General features: G+C 54.3%; 1 protein-coding gene across 1 annotated transcript; it reads right to left on the bottom strand.

Moving 5' to 3' along the window:
• Positions 1-1,368: 1,368 nt before the first annotated feature.
• On the bottom strand, positions 1,369-20,902 carry LHX2 (LIM homeobox 2). Its single transcript, XM_058524004.1, has 5 exons — positions 20,686-20,902; positions 18,966-19,168; positions 17,622-18,025; positions 11,859-12,064; positions 1,369-2,241 (listed from the first exon to the last, which is right to left on the bottom strand). Exons 1-5 carry the CDS (start codon positions 20,803-20,805, stop codon positions 1,954-1,956), a joined length of 1,221 nt encoding a protein of 406 aa, XP_058379987.1. The 5' UTR covers positions 20,806-20,902; the 3' UTR covers positions 1,369-1,953.
• Positions 20,903-24,509: the final 3,607 nt, after the last annotated feature.

Genomic DNA, 24,509 nt, shown 5'->3' with positions numbered 1-24,509 from the left:
CACATTGGTATAAAAGTTTACAAAAAATTTATTGAGCTCCTACTATTTGCCAGGCATTAAATAGCAATAGCAACAATGGTTTGTGTGTGTGCGCGCTTTTTTAACATTTCAGAAAGTGAGTCAGTCCAGGATTTAAGTGCTCTCAGCAGTTCCTGCCCCACTCCCTCCCCACACCCTGTCCCAACCATGATGGCAGAGGGAGGACGAGAGAGAGACCTCAGGCCTGGGCAGGATTGCTCCCCTGCCTAATCTCTCCTGGTTGTTTTCTCAAGGCAGCTATGATTTTCCCTCTGGATTTTCAAATTGGTGGGCCACTGGGGGGCATTTTGCTAGGTAACTGCTGGCATTCAGTGAAGCTGGTGACAGAGTACTCTGCAGCAGGGCTCAGAGTGAGAAATTAGGGGTGTAAGATGCCCAGTGGACAGACAGCACACCTGCTTGATGCATTCAGCAAGGACAGGCAATGCCTGGATACACACATTCCTGCTCTCCACCTGTGAAGTGCTCCCGTGTCACTTGTCTGTCATTCAATAAAATATATTGAGCCCCTGCTGTATGCCAGGCCCTCTGCTGGGCCTTACTTTGCCCTCACTGCAACTGCCAGGTAAGGGTCATGAGCTTCTTCTTCCAGCTAACGAAACTGAGGCCCAGAGAGGTGATGACCTCCCTCAGCTCACACTGCTCAACAGTAGAGATTTGCAACCTTATATGCCTCCCTTTACTCCTCCATCCTTTCTAGATGTGTCTTTTCTCTGGGTTTCTGAGGTTGCCTGAAGCTTCAGTAAAGGAACCAAATTCATTTACTCTTGCCCTCTTGGGAGATTTTTAAATTTTGCATCATTCATTAGGAAAACTGGAATTTAAAGCTCAAGTTTAAAGTTTAAGCTGCCCTTTGGTAACAGCGTTCACTCCTCATAGGGAAAGGCCTCTCACGTTGCTGGCCATACCCATCCAGCCCAGGGAAGAGCAGAAAAGGCAGGTGTGATGACCTTTGACCTCTATGTCACAAGTATCCAGTAGGGGCGTTTGAAAGAACAAATGAACAAATTAATGGTATTTTGTTTACATACCCTCCACTTAGCACATATCACACTGTGGTGAGATTCTCTCTTGTCTGTCTCTGCATCCACTCTAAATTCCTTGAGGGTAAGGATGTACTGACTTCATCTCTGGATCTTGACAAGCAGCCCAAGTCTGGCACAGAAGAGGGACCCCATGAATATTATAAATAAATATTTATAGATTGTTATAAATAAATATTATAGACAAATAAGGGAAGACCCTGGAATTTACCTGCGGGCTTCAGTAAGACTCTTAAGTCCTGTGACTTTCACATCCAACTAAACAGCAGCGGCACCAACTAGTTTCAGTAAGTGGTTTTATTACTGGTTAGATTTTACAAATTCTGATATTCGAACAGACTTCCACCTTAAAATTCTAAAACAACAAAGCGACCGTTGGAGGGGGTTTGATTTTTCCTTTTTTTTTTTCTTTTTTCTTTTTAGGACTATTCAAAGTAACAAACTTTTTTTTTTTTTTTTTTTACATTTTTGCTCTGGTCATAAATATACAGAGAGAAAAAGAGGGAGAGAAAAATGAACAAGTCATCCAAAGTATGGAGATAAAACAGTATTCCTAAGGCACGTGGCAGTCTTTGAAAATACAGAAGCTCTAGCCAACTTAAATTATTTGTTGTTTTTTTTTTTCCTCGCTCAGTCCACAAAACTGTACAGTGACACAAATGTTGTGTTGCAGATAGATCTTCCAAGTAATTCCTCAGTCCACACCGCTGCGTTAGCCGGGCGCCCAATTATGTTCCTCCTCTGTTTCCAGGCGAGATCCTAAAATGTGGTTAGTTAGTTGCTCAAAGCCTCTATTTTAAAATACACTTGGAATTCAACTAAAGATAATTTCTTTTTTAAAGAAATTGTGGGGCGGGGGGGCCGAAAGTCATTAGAAAAGATTGGTCAGAGTCGTTTGTGAGGGGCTGTGAGCCTCGTGGCCCTCCAGGTTGCCAGGCACAGCAGTTAAGACGGACGTCACAGTCGGCAGGGTGGGGCTAGTCAAGTCTGTGAGGGTGGTGGGCGTGCTGGAGGGACTGAGCGAGGCGTTGGAGAGCTCCGAGGCCGGCCCCGAGGGCGTCCCCGTCTGCAGCGCCGCCTCCGTCGACTTGTCCACGCCCGTGTTTTCCTGCCGTAAGAGGTTGCGCCTGAACTTGGCCCTGGCATTCTGAAACCAGACCTGCGAGATGGGGCGAGAGGAAGGGCTGGTTAGCGGACGCAGGCAGGCACTCGGGAACAGCAGAGCATCCCCCGCTGTTTAACTCAGAGATGCTAATCGGCGTTTTGCGGAGAGGAGAATAAGAAGTCAGGCTGGCAATATTTTGTTCCTAATAAATTAAAATTTTCCTTTTCTTTAACTGGCTATTGCTGGGTTTCCCTTTCTGCTAGGAGGTTCCAGAGCAGAGCTATGCTTTCCAATATCGTGGCCACTACCCACATGTAGCTAGCTACTGGGCATTTGAAATGTGACTAGCCTGTAGGTGAAAACGCACAACAGATTTGAAGACTTAATATGAAAAAAAAGAAGGTAGAATATCTCAATTATAATTTTTCTATATAATATTTTCTATATAATGATTACATGTTGAAACGATAATGTTTTGGATATATTGGACTAAACAAAATATACTCTTTAAAATGAATTATGCCAGTTTCTTTTTGCTTTTTAATGGGACTACTAGAAAATTTTAAGTGTAAAATCACGTATGTGGCTCACATCATGTTTCTATGGGACAGGGCTGTTCTGGAAGATGTGCACAAACTAAATCTTGGTCATTTTTCACAACAGTTGAGAGATTCGTTTTTTTTCAGCAGTCGCCTTGAAGCAGACAATAGATCCCACAAGTCCGTGCTGGTACAATTTTTAAAGTGTTTTGTGGTCAGTAAGCCTGGGAAATACTAGAATGGTGTCAAGAACACACAGGAATCAGTCAATCAAGAGTTACTAAGAGGAAGAAAAAGACACGGATCTGACTCCCCACCACCATCAGTTGGAGGAGCCACCGGGTATCCTGGAGCACCGGCTTTCAGGTGTCAGGGTGCGGTGGGCAGCGTGGGAGCAGCTGCCCAGTTAAACCAGGGCCCAGGAGGTTGTGATCTGCAGATTCCGCCTCCCAACCTGCCACGTCTCAGCATGGTTGATGAGGGGCGGGGGGGTTGCACAGTTAGAACTGCACTTGGTATGAAAAGAACACCAAAGAGAGAGAATAAGGGTTTACTTTCATTTCTCCTTGGGTGCGTACACACACACACATCCACACCTGTATCTTTGCACACGAGGCTGTACACACTCATGAAGACAAGCATAGAAACTCATCTACACGGCCCCCCACCCTCAACAAGCGTGCCCACCCGTCTAAATGCACAGAGAGATCCAGATGTACCCAGAGGTCCTTGAGGTACTTTGGGAGACATAGGAAATCCAGGCCACCGTCGGGGGTGGGGGTTGTATTTCCCAAAGAAAAAATCCCGAAAGGCTGGGCCCCTTCACTTCCGTTTGCGTGAGGAAAACACCCGCCAGAAGCCTCCCCATAAAACAAAGGGCCTTGGGGAATTCGACAGATTCTGAGGTGTCCAGTTGCATATTTCCAGATGTGTCTGCATCTGCCTGTCTTCCCAGTGTCTCAGACAAGGGTGGGAAGGGCCGACGCCTGGCCCCGCCCTCCCCCAGGAACCACCCCAGTTACAGAGGCCCATAGCCTCAAACACGCCTTTTTGGTGGCTTAATACAATTTGGGCTCAATTAAAAAACACAGCCACGAGAATCCTGGAGTAAGGAGGGAGACGCAGACCCTGCGAAGTCAGGAAGCAAAGCTCCCTCCCCAGCTCACTGGATCTTCCTAGGAAGAAGGCATTTTCTTCCGCCCAAAGCAAGCCCATCACCTCTCCTGGAGGCTTGCAAATAAGCACAGTGCTTCTAACGCTACTCTCAATGTGCTCTTCTTGGGGTAGGGCATCCTTCCCTGCCCAGCCTGCAGAAATCTGCAGGGGTGAGACTCGGCGTCCGTCTGGCCTAAGGAATGGCTGACGGAGAACACGGATGGAGAAGCCCTCAGAGAGAGCAGGCGACTTCCCCAAAGTCTCATGGCGGCTCGGATGAGGAAGGCTGGAGCTCTGGTGCCACCCGTTGCCACCGTCCTGGCTGAGTGTGTGACCCTGTGAGCACCTCATGTGTCTGACTCTCCAAGTGGTAGCTGGAGTGGGGAGCCCCAGGGGTGGTTCGTGGCTCGTTGGTCCGGGGCTCCAATGCCTCGGGAAGGGCTGGAACCAGTTAGCTGCCGGCTGTTTGCTATTTCTCTGGCGTTGCCCCTAACAGTGGTTTGTAAACAATGACACCATCTTCCACAACTGCCTCCCCTGCTTTACTGGATCTGAGGCGCCAGGAATCTGGTGGAGGAAAATCAACAACCCAACTAAAAGCCAGGTTGCTGTGAAGTTTTGTGTTGGATTATTTTTCACCTTAAGCAAGGCTTCACCAGAATTCTATCCCAGGTATTTCAAAAAGTCCCCTCCCAAGAAGTTGTTGGGGCAGGGACCCTCTCTAAGTCATCTTCCTGTCCCTGGGGACATGGCACAGGGACTGGCAAAGATTCAGAACCGGCCATATGCATTGAGTTAACAGTAATCATAACAGATAACATTTGTGGACTATGTGTCAGGCATCATGCATGCCACAGTATAACGCGCGGTTACAGGTCATCTCCTTAATAAGCCAAGTCAGGGGATAACTATCATTAGCCCCATTTTACAGATTTAAAACAAGAGAGGCTCAGAGAGGTGAAGTCACTTGCCTAAGGTCACACAGAGGCCAAGCTGAGACTGAAATCCAGGAATCCAGGATCATCTGCCATAAAAAGTCCACACTCTCCCTACCACATGATCCCGAGTCAGAAGTGAATGAATGAGTGAATAAACAGAGAAGCAACTGTGGTGCAGCAGAAGGAGCACTGGATGGAGCTTCTAGTTCTGGTTCTGCCACTCACCAGCCAAGTAACCTCAGGCTAGTCCGTTACCTGTGGGCCTGCCTCAGTTTCCCCACCTGTACCACAAGAGGGTTGGACCACACCATGGCTGGCCATGATCTCTGTGGCCTCTTAGGGTTCCAACAGGCTGGGATGCTATGGCAGCTGCAACAAGGAAGGACAACCTGCTCTACCCACCCATCTTCTTCAACTGACAGCCCTCTCTCTTCATCTGCGGGGAGTGCCTCCGCCTGGGGTGCAGGGGATCCCCAGGGAGTCCTGGGTGGATGAGGAAGCCCGCATTGCTACACACCCTCTCCTCAGGCACCAACTGACCCTGCAGACTGTGTTTTGCATCCCAGACCCAACTTCTCCAGAATTCCTTCATCAGGGAGGCCAGGAGGGCCACTGTGCCTTGCAAATCCCCTCCTGGGTCGCTAAGGAAACCAGACAAAAGCTTCACACCCAAAGATGTCCACTCTGGCATTTTTTTATAACATCAAACTAATGGCTGCGTCCAAAGTGTCCAACCAGATGGGGCCAGTGGAAGTCACGACAGCCTTTCCATGCAGTCGCAAAAGCAGTGTCTTGTGACCAATGTTATGCGAGAAAGAAAGAATAAAAAAATGATGTCCTCTGGTATTGCAACTTCATAACAAAAATAATAACGATGAATATTACTCACTCATTAAGGGCCAGGCATTGTCTGAGGAAAGTTCTAAGCATTCTACACATATGAATTCATACCTTACAAGGTAAACGCTGATATTACTGCCAGGTGGGGAGACTGAGGTACAGAGCCCAGCCAAACAGGTGGAGCTGAGGTGTGAATCCCACCCCTTACCCACTACTTAACCGCTAAACCGCACACCTGGATTATTGGTTTCTGTGCTCTTATGTGGGTAATTTTTTCCCCTATTTCTCTAATCTGTCTGTATGGTGGTTCTCTTACTTTATAAATTTTTTAAAAAGTTTCTTTAAAGAACCAAAATCAACAAGCACTGGACTGGACATACTGAACCCTTGGCTCCAGCCCCAGGACTCCAACTGCTTTGCTGTGGGGTCTTGGACAAGTCACTCTACCTCTCTGGGCTTCTAAGAGTTTCCTCTCTTCTAAAATGAGAGATTTGGGCCAAATCATCTTTGAAACTCCACCCAGCCTCAACCCCCCGCGACTAGATCAGACACTCCCCAGAGCTCTGTGCAAACGACAGGCAGAACAATGCTCACTCTCCCCCATTTCACAGGTGGGGAGCTGAGGCCCAGAGAACTGACTTGGCTGGCCCTAATTTAAACCTCACCTCCTCAGGGAAGCCATTCCTGACGACCTCCTTCACCAGGTCAGGTCCCTGTGTTACATGCTCTCATTGCCCCCCTGTGTTTTTCCTTCCTGGCACCTCTTCTTTTTTATTTTTGTCGAGTTAAATAAGAGTTCTGTGGCCAAATAAATTTGGGAAATGTCAGATTAGAAAAAGTGGACTCTTCAAGATTTCTCAGTGCCTGTATTAACGCTCACATGCTCTGATGTCCAAGAGAAAGACATTTTCCCAAACTTATTTGGTCCTAGAATCATTTAAAAGATACTTTTATTATGAGATGTTTCAAATATACAGAAAAACACAGAGATTAACCTTATCACCATGTTAGTTATTTATACAACATCTTGTTGCACATCCATCTCCTTTCTGGATCGTACATTCCAGCAGGGCCTGTTCAGGATTTGGGTCACCGCTGACTCCTCGCCGCCTCGCAGCCTGCCCAGAACACGGCAGAGGGTCAGTGTGTTTGTTGAGTAAATGAGCGAGCAGAGGAAAGCTGGTATCCTTAGTTCCTGAGTTCTCACTCAGGTTAATGACGATAACTAGTCATCACGAAGATGACTCCTTCATGATGACTCAAAAACATCACAATGTTTAAAAACATCATAAGGAATGTTTTTAAACTGTTGACGGTTAAAATATATTCTCTCTCAAAGTCACACCAGGAACCCCTAAGGAGACCTTCACTCGTCCAAACCAATCAGCGCACCACCCCCTTCCCAAGCCAGGGCATCTTAATAGTCTTGATCCTTCCCGAGGAAGGAAGAGGGGCCACTCAGAGGGGCATCATGTGCTGAGGAATGGTCTCCAAGCAGCTGCAAAGCTTACTGTCTGGGGCCAGCCCAGTGGCGTAGTGGTTAAGTTCGCGTGGTCCGATTCAGCAGCCCAGGTTTCGCAGGTTTGGATCCCGGGTGCGGACTGACGCACTGCTCATCAAGCCATGCTGTGGCAGTGTCCCATATAAAGCAGAGGAAGATGGGCACGGATGTTAGCCCAGGGCCAATCTTCCTCAGCAAAAAAGAGGATTGGCAACAGATGTTAGCTCAGGGCTCATCTTCCTCATTTAAAAAAAAAAAAAAAAAAAGCTTAATGTCTTAATGGACCTCAGTCCAAAGAGCCATTGTGTCTCCCGGTCACCTTCCTTGCTGACAGAAAGTGAGTATTGTGGTTGTCGTGCTGCTGCTGCTGAGAACTTCAAGCACTTTTTTATGCACTCAGGGCTTTACAACAGGATTCCTGCTTTCCTAACAAGACATGGCGTCTAGGACCCACTGTTTTCCTTCTCTCCCATCTGCATGGCTGCATTCTGCAGCTAGATCTGGAGTGGGAGGGCAGGAAACACAATCCCTACGCTGGAAAGAGCGATGGAATCAGACCAATCTGGGCTCCACTCCTGGCCTCATCACCCACTAGCTCGAGACTCAGGGCAAGGGTCCTAGTCTCTCTGAACCTCAGTTTCCTTATCTGCAAAATGAAGATAATTAACTTTTTAAAATGTGTGCAGAAGAGCTGGGTAGACTAAACCCTGCTATGTAAATGTGTGTGTGAAATTAATGTGTATCGCATCCCTAAGATATACTTAACAAATTACACTTTATGTCATCTCATTTACTCCTTGCAACCACCTAGTGAAGTATTATTACCATCCCCATTTTATAGCTGAGGCCACTAAGGGTCAGAGAGGTTAAGTCACTTGCTCAAGATCACCCAGAGTAAGTGGGAGAGCTGACTCTGGACCTCCCATCAGCTAACTCCAAATTCCAGCAGGGATCCTGCATGCCAGGGCTACCATGTTGGTGGTGCTTATGCATTACACATTCGGTAACAGCCTAGAACTCCCTCCACACACACACACACACACACACACACACACACACCCCTATATCATCCACCTCTGGGAACACAGCCTCAACCTCAGCCTGCCCCTGCCACGCACTCTCTCTGAAGGGTTGAGGTGGACCACCACCTGCAGGGGGCACCCAAGGCCTAGTACCACTAAGCTGGTGTAGACAAGTGATGAGGAACCATTTCATGGGCACCTACTTTGCACCAGCAGGCACCATGCTGGAGCCTCCCCATTCATTGTCTCAATACTCAGGAATCCTCAAGATACAGACTATTATTATCTCCATTCCACAGATAAGGAATCGGGCTCAGAGAGGAGAAGTTCAAGTACCCAAATCACACTGCTGGTAAGTCAGAAAGGACTGACGAGTCTGTTACCTTCCAAAGCCACACCACCAGCCACCTTGCCCAAAACTGCTCCCATCCCATCTGCCCCAGCTGGCCCATCAACAGTCAGGACACCTAGGGGAGAGCCCCACCCTGCCAATGCCTGGTTCCTGCAACCTCGAGCATATCCCTTCATCTCCCTAGTTCTTAAGCTGCTCATCTGTAAAACAGGCAGGAAAATATTAAGGTAAGGTAGATGAGTGGCTGGAAAGAGAATGCTTTGCAAACTGCTGCACAATCATGAGCAGTTGTGCAATGAGGGAATATTAAGGATTTGTGCAGGAGATTTGGAGGTCTGGGAAGAGGGAGATTGGCAGTCTGGTATGCCTGATGGGTATGACCAGCCCGTCCCCAACAGCATACAGGCCCTAAAATGGTACTCACACTCAGGGGCAGTCATTGCTGGGTTGGCTCAGAGGAGAAAGAGCAATACCCATTGATCAGATGGACCTGGATTTGGATCCAGCTCTGCTACTTACTAGCCAAGTGTGACTCAGGGCGAGTGGAAGTCATCTGGGCCTCAATGTTCTCATCTGTATGGTGGGGAGGAGGGATTACAACGCCTGATAGTGAGGACTCAATGAGCAAACGTGTTTCACAGGCCTTTAGAAGTGCCCGACACAGAGTAGGGCACTCAAACATTTACCAATTAGTAGACATACGTAACTGCCAGTGCTTTTCTCCCTCAGGTAGTCCCATACCCTCGGCTTTTTGAGTCCCCATGGTGGAGGGGGCATGCAAGTGTGAGCACCCCTGGCTCAGGATTCTAGGGGAGGAGGGGACAGGGCAAGCATTAGCCCTGGTCCCTCAGGTGAACCTTTCCTCCCATGTACGGTAGTTGTCCCTCCCCAGGTCTCCCACAGAAGCCCCCTCCCAACCTATCACGCTATAGGGATAGGGAAACTGATTGCGGATCTGTCTCTAGACTTAATAGGTGAATTTCTTCAGGGCCAGGACTGGTTCATCCATCTCTGTGTCCCCAGGCCCTGGTGCCAACAGATATTTGGTCAGATGAAAAACTGAGAGATAGCTATGCTAGAAATCCTATTTGCTCCTAAATCAGGTAACCAAGCCTCCTGCCTCACCAAGGCCAGCAGAGACTGGCCTTGACTCAGATTCAGACTCAACTATGGGCACTTACTCTTTATTTCATTTAATCTGGATAACTGGGAGAGGTATGTGCTCTAATGGTGCCCATTTTACAGATGAGAGAGCTATGGCTCAGAGAGGGTAACTAATTTGTTCAAGACACACAGCCAGTGAGTAGAGGAGCAGAACCGAACCCAGGTCTTCCTGAACCCACTTTTGCCTGACTGCAAGTCCCTGCCCCCGCCCCTGCCTGCTCCCAGAGGCTTGATTCAGGGAACCGCCCCCACCAACACATCATGAGGGCATCTAGCCAGGGGAAGAGTCAAAGCATCCCACTAACCAGAGAAAAGGCGGGCGACCCCGGGTCCTCAGTCCAAATTCACCGAGGGCTGAGAAATGGGGGAGGGCCCCGAGCAGGGTTCTCCGACCTCACCCCAAGAAGGTAAAGTCCGAGGGAAACTGACGAGGGGCGTCCGAGACCCCGACGGGCCCAGCAATGTTCTCGCCCCTTCTCTGGCCCAGACCAGAGGGACTCCAAAACCCACACAAACGGAAGGGGCGGGGCCGCTCTGGGGCGGGGGGCGGGCCCAGAGAGGCGCATCAGCGCCCCATTGGCCGGCCGTCGCCTGCCTCGGCCCCGCCACCGAGCCGGCGAGACGAAGCTGCCCCAGACGCCCTCGGTGCGCAGGGGCGCCCGCAGCGGGGCCAAGGGGGCCTGGGGTCCGCACTCCCGGCTCCCCGGAGATGTGCGGACCCTCGCCCGCGTCACAGTCCCAGCCTGCCACCGCCCTCACCCCAAAAATGCTTTTCTTTTTTTCTGACAGACTCGCAGGAACGCTTAGGGCGGCTCCGCAGCCCTCCGTGTCCATCACCGTCACCCTCACCCCCTCGGGGTCGCCCCCTGCCCCCGCCCTCAATATCCAACTACCCGGGGCTGGAGGGTGAGTCAGACTGTCCTGGACTGAATCCCAGCACCTCCCCTCCTGTTGTGAGACCACGGTCAGATCACTTCACCTCTCGATTTTCTTACCCAAAAGTGTGTACTGCTACCCCTACAACCCCATGTTCTGAGAAATAAATTGGTTCAACTTGCTAAAAGGGAGATATTCTCCCACCTTGTCATTATAAGGATGGGGAAACTGAAGTCCAGCGACCAGAATAATAGTTCATACTAGTTAATATCAGTTTATTGACTAATCTAGTCAATGTTATTCTTAGCTACCATCCACTGAGCAGTAGGTGTCAGGTACGTGGTGGACACTTACACCATCTCAATGGTTCCTCCAATAAGCCTCTAGTGTAGACAATTTCTTGTATCCGTTTCACATAGGAGGAAACTGAGCCTGAGAGGAGTTAAGTGACTTGCCCAGGACCACAAAATGAGGAAGAGGAGGAGCTGAAGATTTGAGAGTTTGGGTCATGCAGGAACCTGGGACTCCCCCAACTGGGGTTCTTAACATCTTTGGGGTGACGGACAGACTCTTCAGAAATCTGATGAAAGCTCTGGATCTTCTCTATCAAGAAAGCACCCTTACAAACATGTGCAATTCTGCTCAGTTTCAGAGGCACCCATCTACTTCCTCCAGCTCCCTGCAGGCAGACCGGGACAGCCCCACCCAGGGGATCTGCCCACATTCCCCTCTCACCAAACCTTGCTTCTGGGAGAGTCTGAGAAACAAAACCGACAGAAGAAAAATCTAGAGAGAGACAGGAAGAGAGAAACTAGAGAGAGCAAGTGAGGAGCAAGAAGCCGCAGGAGCAAATGGCTTACAGCAACTGCCTTGGACCGCATCCTGGGATGAGGGCGCAAGGGGTGGGGGGCTCTGGATTTATCTGAAAAGCTTGAACCTTTTACAACGTGAACATATTTGAGTGTCACTTGAGTAATAAATAGCAACTAAGAATCGTTTACAAGAAAGAAAATAGACTGAGTGTGAAGACAGGGAGGACCGAGGGATACAAAAAACAGAAAAACTGAGGGACGAAAATTGAAAGAGAAGATGTAAAGTTAGAAAAAAAGACTGAAATACAGCTAGAGACAGACCAATGAGATGGAGAAGGGAGAAAGATAAACAAAGAGCAAGGCAGACATAGGGCGGGAGGTCCTTCCAAGGCCCACGGAGCGGGGGCTTCCGCCACAGGCCCTGGCGGTCCAGATGCTCCCACCCCCAGCCTCAGCCCCAGCCCCGGCTGACCTGGAGGACCCGCTTGGTGAGGCCCGTCTTTTGCGCGAGCTGCTTCAAGTCCTTGGCGTCGGGGTTGTGGTTAATGGCAAAGTAAGACTTCATGGTCCGAAGCTGGTGGTGCTTGAAGGAGGTGCGCATGCGCTTCGTCTTCTGGCTGCTGGGGTAGGGCTGGTCGCGGTCCAGGTGCTCCGCATCGTTCTCGTTGCAGCTCAGCGCTGGGGAGGGGACGCAGGAGCGGCAGGTGAGCCTCCTGACCCGCCTCCCCACACTGCCTAGTCCACACCCGCCCCACCCCCCACCAAATGTTTCTAGTCTCGGAACCACACTGCGTGCCCCGCGCCACACTAAGATGGAGACATTGCCCCCATTTTATAGATTTATAGGGGAATTTGAGGCTCGGAGGGAGCCACCTGCCCAGGATACAAACCTAGACCTAGGAGAATCCAAAAACTATTCTGAGCCGTCACGTTACAATAATAATAACAGCTACAACTGTTGATGGCTTATTCAACTCCAGATGACGTGCTAAAGGACTTTACATGCACATTTTCATTGAATCTTCAAAAAAATCCTATGAGCCAGGAATTATTTATCCCCTTTTACAGATGTTGAAACTGAGGCTCAGAAAGGGAAGTCACTGGATTGCCCAGATAGCAGTGCAGGGACTCCCAGGCCCACGCCTTTTCTGTTTTCCCCTGGCCTCCCTGAGGTGGAGCGGCTGTCCTCGGTCTCCACTGACAGTGTCCGAGGCAGGCACCTGGGAGTCGCTGACTGACACCTCTCCACTCACTTTCATTTCACCCACATCAGTTCCCACACCCAAAAGTACTGTATGACCCCCCGGGCCGCAGGCACTGGGCTGAAGGTCGGAAATTGTATTTTGCAGTTTAATCCTCACCACTGCCCTGTGAGGCAGTTGCGGGAAGTTAAGCAATCTTGGGAAATCTCACAGGGTGGCAGAGTTCTAACCGGAAAGGGAAGGAAATGGGGAAAGAAATTAACATGTATTCAACACCTAGGGTACGCCTTCGGCTTTACATACATCATGGGGCCTCCACTACTGCTCAAGAGGTGACTACTGCTACTCACTCCATTTGAGAGACGAGGAAACTGACGCTAAGGGAGATGAAGCCACGCGCACAGGGCCACACTGCTGGTGATGGGAGCCTGGATTCAACACTGCGGTCTTTGCCATTTCCACCATGCTGCAAAGCCAGGCAAAGATGCAGCATGACTCTTTGGGGAGCCCGTCCTCATCCAGAAGGGGCCCAGCTAGGGCCTGGGTGCCAATGCCTGGAAGGGGTGGGGGACAGGGGTGGAAACCTCCGGCCTCAGAAAGTTGCTTGGCAACGTAGCAGCTGATTAGGACATGGAGGACCCCTCTCCCAGATCCCCTCATCACGTGGCGAGCCATCTCACACATACGGTCTTACTTTGGGAAAAGCCTCACAGGACATTAATTCAGTCCCCCTAAAGTGGCAACTGGGACTATGTCTCATGCCCCATAATAGAGCTGCCAGTTTAAGCAAATAAAAATTCAGGTTGCCCAGTTAAATTTGAATTTCAGATAAAGAATGAAACATTTTTTAGTATAAGTATGTCTCAAATATTGCACGGGACATACCTTTACTAAAAATTTATTTGTTGTTGACCTAAAATTCAAATATTGCATGGTATACACTTATACTAAAAAATTATTCGTTGTTTATCTAAAATTCAGACACTGCATGGGATACATTTATAGTAAAAATTTATTTGTCGTTTACTCCAAATTCAAATTTAACTGGGTGTCCTGCATTTTACCTGGCAACACTACCTCAGAAGTATTCCTGCTCTCCTGGTGACCTACTCCTCCCCCTGCCCAGGTGGGGAGTAGCCCTTTGCAGGAAGAATCTGCAAGATGCAGGTCCTGTCTCTAACCTTGGGGCTGTCAGCAAGTGGCTACACTTCCTAAAGGCCCCTTCTCACATGCACTCAGGCACCCAAGTCCCCCACCTGGGCTGTACTCCCACCAAGAGTGCCCAGAGTGAAGAACAGGGTCCAGCAATTTCAATGGGATCGGAGAATGACTCCAAATGGGATTCATGGAAACTGCCCTACCCTACTGCCAGAGCGACCTTCCTCTTGCCCCCAGTCCCCAGCTCCACCAGGGGTGGGGCAGGCCTCCCCACAGGGGATCTCTGGGCCCATCCCTCCGCCCAGCCCCAGCCTGGGCCTTGCTGCTCTTAATGAGCTCCACAGGGACCCCGGCGCCCCATGCACCCAAGGGACATGCCCTGAGTGTGGCCTAGATGGGGGGAGGTGGTTCGGGGGAGAGAGACAGAAAGGAGAGAAAGAGACAGAGGTAGAAAGACAGAGAGAATGAAGAGAGAGAAAAGGCGAGGGGGTAGGGAGGAAAGATGGACAGAGCCAGGAAAAAAGAGAGGAGAGACAGAGGAAAAGAAAGCAGTGGAGATGGGGAGCACTGGAGAGAGACAGCTACAAAGAAAGAAATCAGGAGAGACACAGACAGAGCCTGAGGGGACAGCGAGGCCTGGAAATAGGGGGAATGTGTGGTGGAGGGTCCAGGTTACAGAACTGAATCTCGGGTCTCAGGGTCTCAAGGAGACTGGTCCCTGCGGGGAGGCCTTTTCCTAAGCCTTTAGGGCCCAGACAGTGGGGAAAGGGGGAAAAAGGGAAAAGGAGGGGTGGGCAGGAAAGGACCGAGGCAGGGCTGTGCTACGGGAGCAAGGGCTGCGGTGAAGCGTCCGTTGGGCTCAGGTTTGGCCGGTGCCCCAGGGCCCCTCAATCCCGCCCCCAACGCCCCGGCGGGGGAGATTCCCCAGGATCGGATCCGGGGAGGAGCGAGGGGCTGAGGGGCGGGGGAGGACCAGGCTTTCTCTCTCTCTCCTTTTTTTTTTTCCTCTCAATTAGGCCGATTCAATGGAGCTAAAGAGCTCGTAAAATCATGAATAATTTACTCGTGATCTGTTATTAACCCATCGGGTTTCGAGCTCTTGTCGCTGGGACTGAACCTGTAATCAAATCTGACTTCGCCTCATTTTACTAAAGACGAGATTGTAGGTTCAATTGTCTAAATAATGGATTGGAATCAAATCAGTAATTACGCCGCCAGGCACACACACACAAAAAGCTGGGGCTGGGGGAGGCCGGGCGTCCAGCCGGTCCGCGCGGGACTCCCGCGGCCGTGGCGCGCAAACCCCAGCGCAAAGTGCGCGGCCCAGGCCCCTCACCGGCTCCGGCCGCCTGGTCGGCACCCCCGGCCAGCGGGCAGCCCTGCTCTGAGTTCGGGGGAGGTTTCAGTTCCGCCTCTGGGACCCGAGCTGCGCTCTCTGACCAGAGGGGCAGCCAGAGGAGGGCCGCCTCGGCCCCCGCCCCGGAAGGACTTTCCGACCCTGCGGCACTCTGGCTGCCCTTCCCTAAGCCGAGGGCCTGGTGCACCCGATGGCGCTCCTCCCCACTCTGCCCGAGCTCACCGCCCTGTAATAAGGTGCCGCTGCCCCTCCACCGGACTGTCCCCCAGAGCGATGGACTTTGCAAGGGGTCGTCGCTGTGGCTGGGTCCCTGGGTGTGGGACAGGCACACAAACAAGACGAGCTCCTCACGGTCAGAAACACGCACACACCTCCCTGTACACACCACCCACAATCGCAACCTCCACGGTCCCCTCTTTCCAGTCCCGGCCGCCCCACGGCCCACGCTGCGGGCCATTTCTCTCCTGCCGATGCCGGGAGGGAAGGACTGAGGACAGGAGCCAGACCTGGGGAGGCCTGGCTGGGCCCAGCGCAGCCAGGTAGGCGCCCCCGTTTCACAGCCTGGTCCCGGGAGCCCCGAATAGGCAAGCCGCACAGCCACCGCCGGCGCGCCGTGCGCGGTTTCTAAGAGTACAGGCAGCCCGAACCAAGGCCAGAGACGCGCGCGCCGGCAGAGAGAAGAGACGGGAACAGAGAAGCAAGGAGACACACGCAGAGAGAGAGATACACAGAGAGAAAGGAGGACCGAGAGAGCCGAAAGGAAAAAATAAAGAGAGAGAGAAAGAAAGAGAGAGAGAGAAGCCAAAGAGAAAACGAGGAGATGGCATGCCATGAGTGGGAATGTCTGTAGAGGTGCCAGCTCCCCCGAAACTCAGCCTCCATCCTGCCACATCTCCTCGCTCAGTGCGTCGCGGCCTCGCAAGGGAAAGCGGCGGAGCAGCAAAAAGCACAAATAAATCTCTGTACCTTCTACCTTGCAATTCCAAACCCGGTTGCGAACCTGTATGCCCGGGAAAACATAATCCTGCTCCCCACCCACCACGCGCCCTGTGGCCGAGCCCGCCTGCTGCTTCCTACTGGAGGCCGACCTCACTTCATAAATAGACGTGGCTTTGTTTGGGGGGACCTGGTCTGGACTCGATTTAGTCTATTTTCAGGGTGGTGGGAGATGAGGGATGGAAGTTTTGAAGAGCCACCGGCAGCTCCAGTAGAGGCTTCAACAAATCTTAAATCCGCCACCGCGGACCTGCCTGCAGCCACTTCACCAATGACCAGACTGGGGGCTGCATTTTCCTCCCAGCTCTGCACACAGACACACACACACCCACGATCTTCGAACAAACAACTTCGTTGGAGTGAACGGGGGACCCTCACCCGCCCCCCCATCTTCCTCCCCAGCCAACTCAGATCTTTAAAGATCAAAATAACCCTGACTTCTTCCCCATGGCCGCGCTCTCCGCGAAGTCCTGGGTTTGTTTTGTTTTGTTTCGATATGTGCATGAGACTAAGGGGAAAAGGAGGAAGAAAAAATCTCCGAATCCGATTCGGTCGCAAACGAAAGAAAGAAAATAATTGCAAATAAACTCTATCTAGTTCAGAAGCCCGGGGAGTCGTAAACCTTTCCTGGCCATGCAGACTTCGGGCAGATGTTGATGGTTCAGTTTGCCGGGCCTCAGAACCTCCGCAGCTGTCCTGAGCGGGGAGGAGCGCGGGAGGGGGCAGAGCCTCTCCCGGAACGGCCCGGGGTTCAAAGACGCCGGAAATGCGAAATGAGCCCTCCACCCTACCCCGGCGCGAGGCCAGGCCTACTCCGGTCTCATCCCCGGGCGCCGGCATCCGAGGGTCGCGGCTCTCATCCCTGCGCCCCGCTGGCGCCCGGAACTCGGAGGACGGAGCCGGGGGAAAACCGAGACCCGGCGGAGCAGGAGGATCGCACGAGGCACAACCACCCGCCCTTGTTCAAAGGGCTCCTGCGCCCAAGTTTCGAGCCTGCCGCCCTCAGGACATTTCACATGACCGGGCCTAACGCCAGGCCCACCTCTGTGCCTCTGGCCACCACCAGTCCTTTCTCTTGAGACCTTCGTCGCGCTGCCTGTCTCATCCATCTCCCAGCTCCCCGCCCTCAGCCGCGCAACCCAGAGCCTGTTTGGTGTCGGCTCTGCCTTGCTTTCTCTATCCTTGCACTTTCTGCCCAGCAAAGGTGGGGGAAGGCCCAAACCAAAAAGCCGCCTCTAAGAAATTTCTCAGCGAAGAGGCCCTGCATCCGGCTGCAAGACCCTCTCCTCCCGCTACAGCCGACGGCGCAAGGGCTGGAGCCCAGGAGGCTAAGGTCTCTTCTCCCCGGCCATCTGGTGCTTAGCGCCTGGGGAAGTTAAGGGCTAGAGTACCCAGAGTGATATATACGTATCACCCAGAGTGATATATAGCAATCACACTGAGATTCACTCTGGCTCACGGCCGTCGACGCCGTGCACTTTCCCCCAACCCGACGGGGGCGCTCGGTGCGCCTCGCACTCACCAGCGTTGTAGGCCGCCAGATCCGCCCCGGGGCCGGGGCTCTTGCGCTTCCTCGGCCGCCCCTTCTGCACCGTGCCCACGCCATTGTAGTAGGGAAGACCCAGCGGGTTGGCCCCGGCTGCGCCCAGCCCCGCGCTCTTGGCTGCGGCCGCTGCGGCTGCCGCTGCCGCCACGTCGGCGTGGTTGAAGTGCGCGGGGTACTCGCCCTGCAGTAGCGCCTCGAAGTGCAAGCGGCAGTAGACCAGGCTGTCCTTCATGCCAAAGTGGTCACCCGTGGTCAGCATCTTGTTACACGTGGTGCACGTGAAGCAGTTGAGGTGATAAACTAAGTCCCGAGCGCGCATCACCATCTCCGAGGCCGAGATGCCCAGGTGGCAGCGGGCGCAGCGCTGCACAGAGAACCGCCTGTAGGGACCATCGAGGGAGGGACTGTGGGGACACACGGTGGGTACCCCCCATATCCCTCCTCCAGGTGCCGCTGCTGCCAGTGGGGGAAATCCCTCCTCAACATGGGCAACAGGGTCTTAACCTGGAGGATGGGAGAAAGGGAACTAGATTTTGGCCCAGGTCTGGTCCTACCCTGAAATATAGTTTCCCTTAACCATTCATGACCACAAAGGCTTCTATTTTACCCAGAGCCTGAGCAAGCCCTGGGAAAGCCTTTGCCTGGGAGTGGGGGAGAAAATCCCCACTTACCCCTTCCTCAACCTTTACCCCTGCCCTCCACGCAAGCACCTGGGAATCCTACAGACCTTTGTAATTTGGAAGAAACACAGAGACAGGGAGAGAGGGAGAGAGGGAGGGGGGGGGGGGAGAGAGAGAGAGAATATAAACAGACCCTAACCCTAAACCCAGAGAGGAGAAACAAGGAATTTGGAGCTTGTTAGTGATCCCGGTTCTTTAATCCTGGCCAGCTTTCGCTCCCATCTCTGAGAAAGACCCGGAAATGCACCCAACCCTATACCCCAGCTCTCCCTCCAACTTTGTTCCACACCAGCCCAGGCTGCCTGGCTTTGGGGTTGCCTGTGTCTGTTCCCTCTGGTTGACTCCAGAAACTTCAAAGGGAGAAGGATGCAAGGACCCTCAACCCAAGCTTATTTATGGTCTAAGCTCAGAAGAGGGCAGCTTTTGCTCTTCTCTGGGTTCCTACACTTCATAGACTTTTGCAACAGTTCCTCCAAATTGCTGTTTAAAAAGATTGGCACCCAATTCATGCTGGCTTGGAGAAGGGGTGACCTAAGTAGGGAACCCTCCCTTGGGACTGGAGGGAAAGAAGACGGCAAGCAAGATCGTTATTTGAGATGGGGAGTCCTGAGGGGCAGTGGGTCCCGAGGTGGGGGGCTACCTGTAGTAGTCTTCCTTGCAGTAGATGCTTCCATCCTTGCTGAAACAGGTGAGCTCCGACTCCAGGTTGAGTTTGCACTCGCAGCACTTGAGGCAGCGCATGTGCCACTGCTTGTCGACCGCCAGCAGGTAGTAGCGATCCGAGATCTTGCCCCCGCAGCCGGCGCACAGCGCGGCGCGGTCACTGCTGATGGACGGCATGGTCTGCGGAGGGAGGGAGGCGGAAGACGGCAGCGCCTGCGTCAGCCTGAGACCCCGCCGCCGCGACGAAACCGGCACCCGCAGCTCCCTCCGTGGCTCTGGCTAGCCCTAAACGCGGAGGGAGCCGCCAAGGCGTTCGGTGCGCTTCCTCCACCCCAAAAGGCCCAAATCCAGGAGGCTCAGAACCCAGGCCCGCCCACGCAGCCCAAGCCGGCCACAGGCCCCGGCCCCGGCCCCGCTGCTGGCCTGGAGACATCCCCCTCCTTACTTCTCCCCCTTCCTGTCCCCTCTGCCCTTTTCCCAGAAAGGCTCGGGCTGTGTTTGGGGACTGAGGCAGCGGTGGCTACTCCAGTCAAGCCCCCAAAAGCTCCCCTCACACTGTTTCTTTAAGGAGCCACTCGGCTAGGCCCCAGGAAAATGGGTAAGATGACCATTAAAAGTCACCTTTCACACAGACTCGTCTCCAGATATGCAGGGGAGTTCCTGGCCCCCAGCCCCAGGGATCTCTGGATCCTTAAGCCAAAGGTTTAGGCCAGGGCACATCACAGCAACCTCTACCCCTCCACCACCTCTGCCACACCGGCGGGGACCCTCTTGGGTCCTGAGAGATGGTGAATGGGGTGCAGAGGCACCCTCCAAGTCACTGTTGCAGGGCAGGCCCGATCCACATCCTCTTCTAACCAAACTAACAGGCTGAGAGGGTTTAACCAGGGAAGAAGAGCTCGGAAGCCAGGGACACTGGGGCTGCTGTTCCTGATTTCTGAGGACAAGCTTCACCCGTGCTCCCCACCTCCTCGGCCGCTAAAGGTCACTTCTGGGCCTGGCGTGGACAGCGTCTGCTCGTCTGGTCCCTAGGGAGGTCTGAGGCAAGAAACTGACTATTTGGGGCTGGGCCTCCGGAGCCAGGTGTGGAGATCCGAAAGGACTCTCCTTTTGCCACAGCCAGGCCAGGGCCTGAACTCCGAGCCCTGGCCTGGCCAAGTTGGGCCGGCCAAGAGGCCGGGGACGCGATCAACGAAAAGCGCTGGCCCAGAAGACTTCGACCTCTGAAATTGCGCTAGGGAGGGAACCCCGATTGCCAAGAGGCGGGGAGCGGCCCAAGGCGCTGGAGCCCCAGTGCTCCCGGTTGGTTCGCCCTACCGGGCGCTGCAGGCGCCGCCGCCAGAGCCGAGTGGTGGAGGAGAGCGCGGCGCGGGCGACCAAAGGGCCCGCGAAGTGAGAGGAGAGCCATCCCGGCCGCGGATGGGACTTCGCACCCACTTCGGGAGAAATGCTCTCTTCCACCCTTGGGGTCTGAAATTTCGGTTTCAACCTTGTTTCCCTCCTCCGCCCCAGTACCCAGGTTTCCCCCGAACCGGGAGATACGGGGCCTTGCATGCTGTCCGCAGATCCCCAGCGCCCAGTCCCGTCCGGCACGAAGGACGTTCCCCAAAGTACCCCCAAACTTCGGAGAGCAGAGGCGCAGGCCGACCCGGCCCTATCCCAGTTTTCGGCTCTCGACCCCGCAGCCGTGCGCCTACCGTCTCCGTGTCGCCGCGGTCGATGGCGGAGCTGATGGCGGGAGCCTCGCTCTTGGCCCTGCGGTCCATCTCGTCGATGACCCCGTGCACCTCGGGGCCCGACAGACTGTGGAACAGCATCGCGGCGGGACCGGCGGGGCCGGGGGCGCGGCTCCTCCGCGGGAGGGCTTGCCCCCCGCCTCAGCTGCCTGGCGCTCCCGGCGCTAACGGGCCCGGTGCATCGCCACCGCGGCCCCGGCCCCGCCCGAGCTCGGCTGCGCCCCCAGGCCGGGCTCCGGGCCCCGGGCGCCCGCGGGCCAGGACGCCTCCCGCCGAGGCGCGGGGGCAGCTACATCGCGGGGCGCCTGGGCGGCGGCGCCAAAGCCAGGGTCACAAGGGCACGGGGCGGGGGGGCGAGAGGGGGCGGGAGACGAGGGCAGAGGTCGGCGCCCGCCGCGGGCGCTTTCACGCCGCGGGCATCGCCCGCCCGGCTTCGGCGCCCCGGGCGCAAAGCAGGAGCGCAAACTCTGCCCGAGGCGGCGACGGCTGCGGTCGGGGCTCACCCGGGAGCGGCTAGGTGCCCGCGGCGGCCCAGCTGCCTGGACCTCTCCCCTCTCCGGGTTGCACCCCCAGCCCAACTCGACCCGTTTAGGCGCTGGGTCGGCGACTGGAGTAGGGGTTTCTCCGCAGACAGCGAGCCGAGCCGAGCCACCGGGAGAATTGAAGAGGAGGAGGAGGAAGAGGAGGAGGAGGAGGTGGAGTAGGTGGAGGAGGAGGAGGAGGAGGAGGAGGAGGTGGAGGTGGAGGAGGAGAAAAAGGGGGAGGAGCAGAGTGGGAGGAGGAGCCGCCGGCCGCGGGCCCAGCCGCGCGCAATGCTCTCCAAGAGCGCGCCGAGCCCAGCCCCGGCTCTGCAGTCCGCGCCAGCCAAGCGTCCGCGCCTTTTCTACAGCCGCGCCTGACATCACGTCCTGCCGCCGCGCCATTGGCCGCCCGGCACCCCAGGCCCTGGCAGCGCGTGCTCCGGGAAGGCGGGAGACCCGAGAGGGAGGGGAGAAGCAAGAGGAGGAGAGGAGCGACGAGATGGTGGGAGCTGGTGGGCGAGGCTGGAGAGAGGGGGCGGGAGGAAGGGAGGGAGGGAGGAGGGAGAGCGCGGGTTTGGAGTTTTTAAGGCACGAACAGTTTCCTGCGATTTCTTCGGGAAGGAAAATTAAACCCTCTCTCCTCGCCGTCTCCATCCTAAGAAGGCACAGCCAGAGGATGCTTGAGGAGGTCTCATTCCGGTCTTCCCTTGGCCCAGAGCCGCCGCCTCGGGCACCGGCTTGGGAGGCCTGGGGAGACAGGCCTGGGGGCTGCGAGAGCCTTTGGCTGCTTCCCGCCGAGCTCGGCCTTTGGCCCAGGCTCCTCGCGTCGGCTGCGGGCGTCGGCGCAGGCCTCCTGGGGAGACCCAGCTGAGCCAGAGAGGCCAGAGCAGCGGGAGCTGTGACTCCCCGGGGAGAGAGGCCAACCAGCAAATTCTCGCTTCAACCGAGCTAGGGCCCAATTTATGGCCCAGCGTGTAGCTCCTTCTCGCTCTTCCCGATCTCTCTCCAGTCGGGAAGAGTGGGTGCCAGCCTGGCTTTAGGAACTAGGAAAAGCATGGGTTTGAATCCAGGTTCTGCCATTTATGTGCAATGTAACCTTAGGCAAATGACGTAACTTCCCTTAGCATGTTTCTGATCTTTTCAGTGGAGTTCAAGAAGGCCCCCTCCACATGGATGTGATGAAGGAAAGAGATCATGGATGTAAAATGCCTGGAACATAGTAGCCACTAAGCAAGTTCCTTTATCACTCCCTTTTTTTCCTCTCCATCTCCTCCTATTAAAAACTTTCCCACTCCAAGATACATTCAGCATCAGCAAGGTTCTTAAAGACCATAGGCCCATTCTCTGCCTGCCCGACGCATCATGCTACAGCCCCAGCTGTTGACGGGTGTCCCTCCTGCACCCTGGCTGCACCACTTCTCCAAGGACCAACAACCCAGCCTGCCCAGTAAATCTCAACTGCCAACCCCAGCCCCCAGACTTCAGGCTCAACTTAGAGTCTCTTGGGGACTCGAGAACGATACCCAGGTGTGTGGTAAAGCCGGATTTAGGAAGTAAAAAGGGATTGTAGAGAAAATCTGAATGAGCAAGTCAGTTACAGAGTCCCATCTCCTGGGTCTGCTTTGGAGGTGGGTCAGTCTGAAGTGACTTGCTCGCCAGGAGGAGGTAAGGGGCTAGACAGAATCTATGCAGTTTATCTTACAGGGCACAGAGTTGAGGCAGCACAAAATCATACTTTCCACATACCATACATAACTTTCAGAAATAAATACACGTGTGCTTTTAATGCCCAAGCACATGCACTCGTGTTCATGTGTGCAAACGCACATGTTCATCTCTGTCGGCAAAATAATGGCCAGCAGGAACGCAGAGCTAGGGTTTACACGTGCACATCGATTATAAGTGTCCGGTGCCAGGCAGGAGGATGCATCTATAAAGGGTAAATTGCACATTATACATACAATTGCATCCTCAGGGAATTCTACCTAAATCTCTGCGTGCGCTTCTACGACGCCATGTTTTGCGTGTTTGCAAAAACTCTTGAAGTTACAAGTATGTGTGTGTACACGTTGCACATCACAGATGCCCCAACGCGAGGGAAGGACCATAAACCCAAAGACGCGCGTGCGCGTGTGTTCACACAGACGTGTGCTTTGGCGCCTGCACACGGCCCGCGCCCAGGCACGCGGACGCCTACACGTACACACAGGCGTGTTTTACTGACGCATCTGGGGCACTTTCAAAGAAAGTAGGGAATGAAAACCTAATTTGAGAGTCACCGGGGTTCATCTGGAGGTCGCCCAAGGGGTAGCAAAAAATTGTAACAACGCTGGAGTGTGTGTCCTTGGTGCAGCTCCGCGCCCTGGCTGGACGGATACAATACGTTTTCGAGAACTCGAGGGGCTGCCGTAGGAGCTGGAGGGCGGGGGGAGGAGTACTCTAACTCTTGCCGCGGGCTTCCCAAGAAACATGGAAACACACTCTGCGGCTCTTCACTCCCCCCATACATGTAAGCACACGATTTTGTCGCCACCTCTCTGACCAGCAGCGCACACCCATCGCTGACCGACCCCAAATTCCCTAGCAGTCAAGATTCCCGCCGGGTGCGTCCGCCTATTTATCCCTCGGTGTTGGGCTGGGATGCGCTTGGGTCTGCAAGAGGCTCAAATGCGTCTCCATCCGTGGGGCGGGATCTGAGTGCCCTGGCCCCGGGTTCAGAGGCCGATAACTTTGCTAATCTCCCCCAGCGGCGGGGGGACGTCGCACAACCTCTGAGCCCTGTCCGCAGAGACAACACGGGAGAGGAACAGGCTGTAAACACACATCCTGACACATGAGTGACATTTACACGGTGCAAGAAGCCGCAGCCGAGGGGAAGGCAGGAGGTGGGGGAGCAGGCACCCGCAGGTAAATGGAACATTCGGAGGCGCCGGAAACAGCGGCCCCTCGACGCCCCTCCCCCAGATAAGGGAAAAGAATCCCCAAGTCCCTTGAACCTGCCTTTTGTGGGAGGTGACAGGTGAACGGAATCCAGGTCTGGCTACTCTCGCCGCTGCCTACCTCCCCACCATCTGCTTCCCCGCAGACAAGCAGACCCGGCGCATAATGAGGTAGCAGCCTCCAGCCGGCCACCGTGACTAACTCAGAACAAAAGCGCTCCCTCCACGCCTCTTCCAACAAAGGGGCCACCAGCCCCGGCGCTCCCCGAAGGCTGCGGGGCTCCCGGCTGCCGGCTGCGGAGCTGCCGCGCGCAAACTTCCCGGG

This window comes from Diceros bicornis, chromosome 28, assembly GCF_020826845.1.
Source record: "Diceros bicornis minor isolate mBicDic1 chromosome 28, mDicBic1.mat.cur, whole genome shotgun sequence".
NCBI classification, from domain to species: Eukaryota; Metazoa; Chordata; class Mammalia; order Perissodactyla; family Rhinocerotidae; genus Diceros; species Diceros bicornis.
Note: the sequence above shows the minus strand (reverse complement) of the source record. Positions and strands in the feature narration are given on the sequence as shown.

Bases quoted from the DNA above. Each gene is read 5' to 3' on its own strand.
- LHX2 (XM_058524004.1), bottom strand. From the start codon at position 20,805: ATGCTGTTCCACAGTCTGTCGGGCCCCGAGGTGCACGGGGTCATCGAC. The intron at 18,026-18,965 runs GTAGCCCCCCAC...TGGTCCCTACAG, and splicing joins TGCAAGGAAGACTACTACAG to GCGGTTCTCTGTGCAGCGCT. The intron at 12,065-17,621 runs GTGAGTGCGAGG...TCCCCTCCCCAG, and splicing joins TCTGGCGGCCTACAACGCTG to CGCTGAGCTGCAACGAGAAC.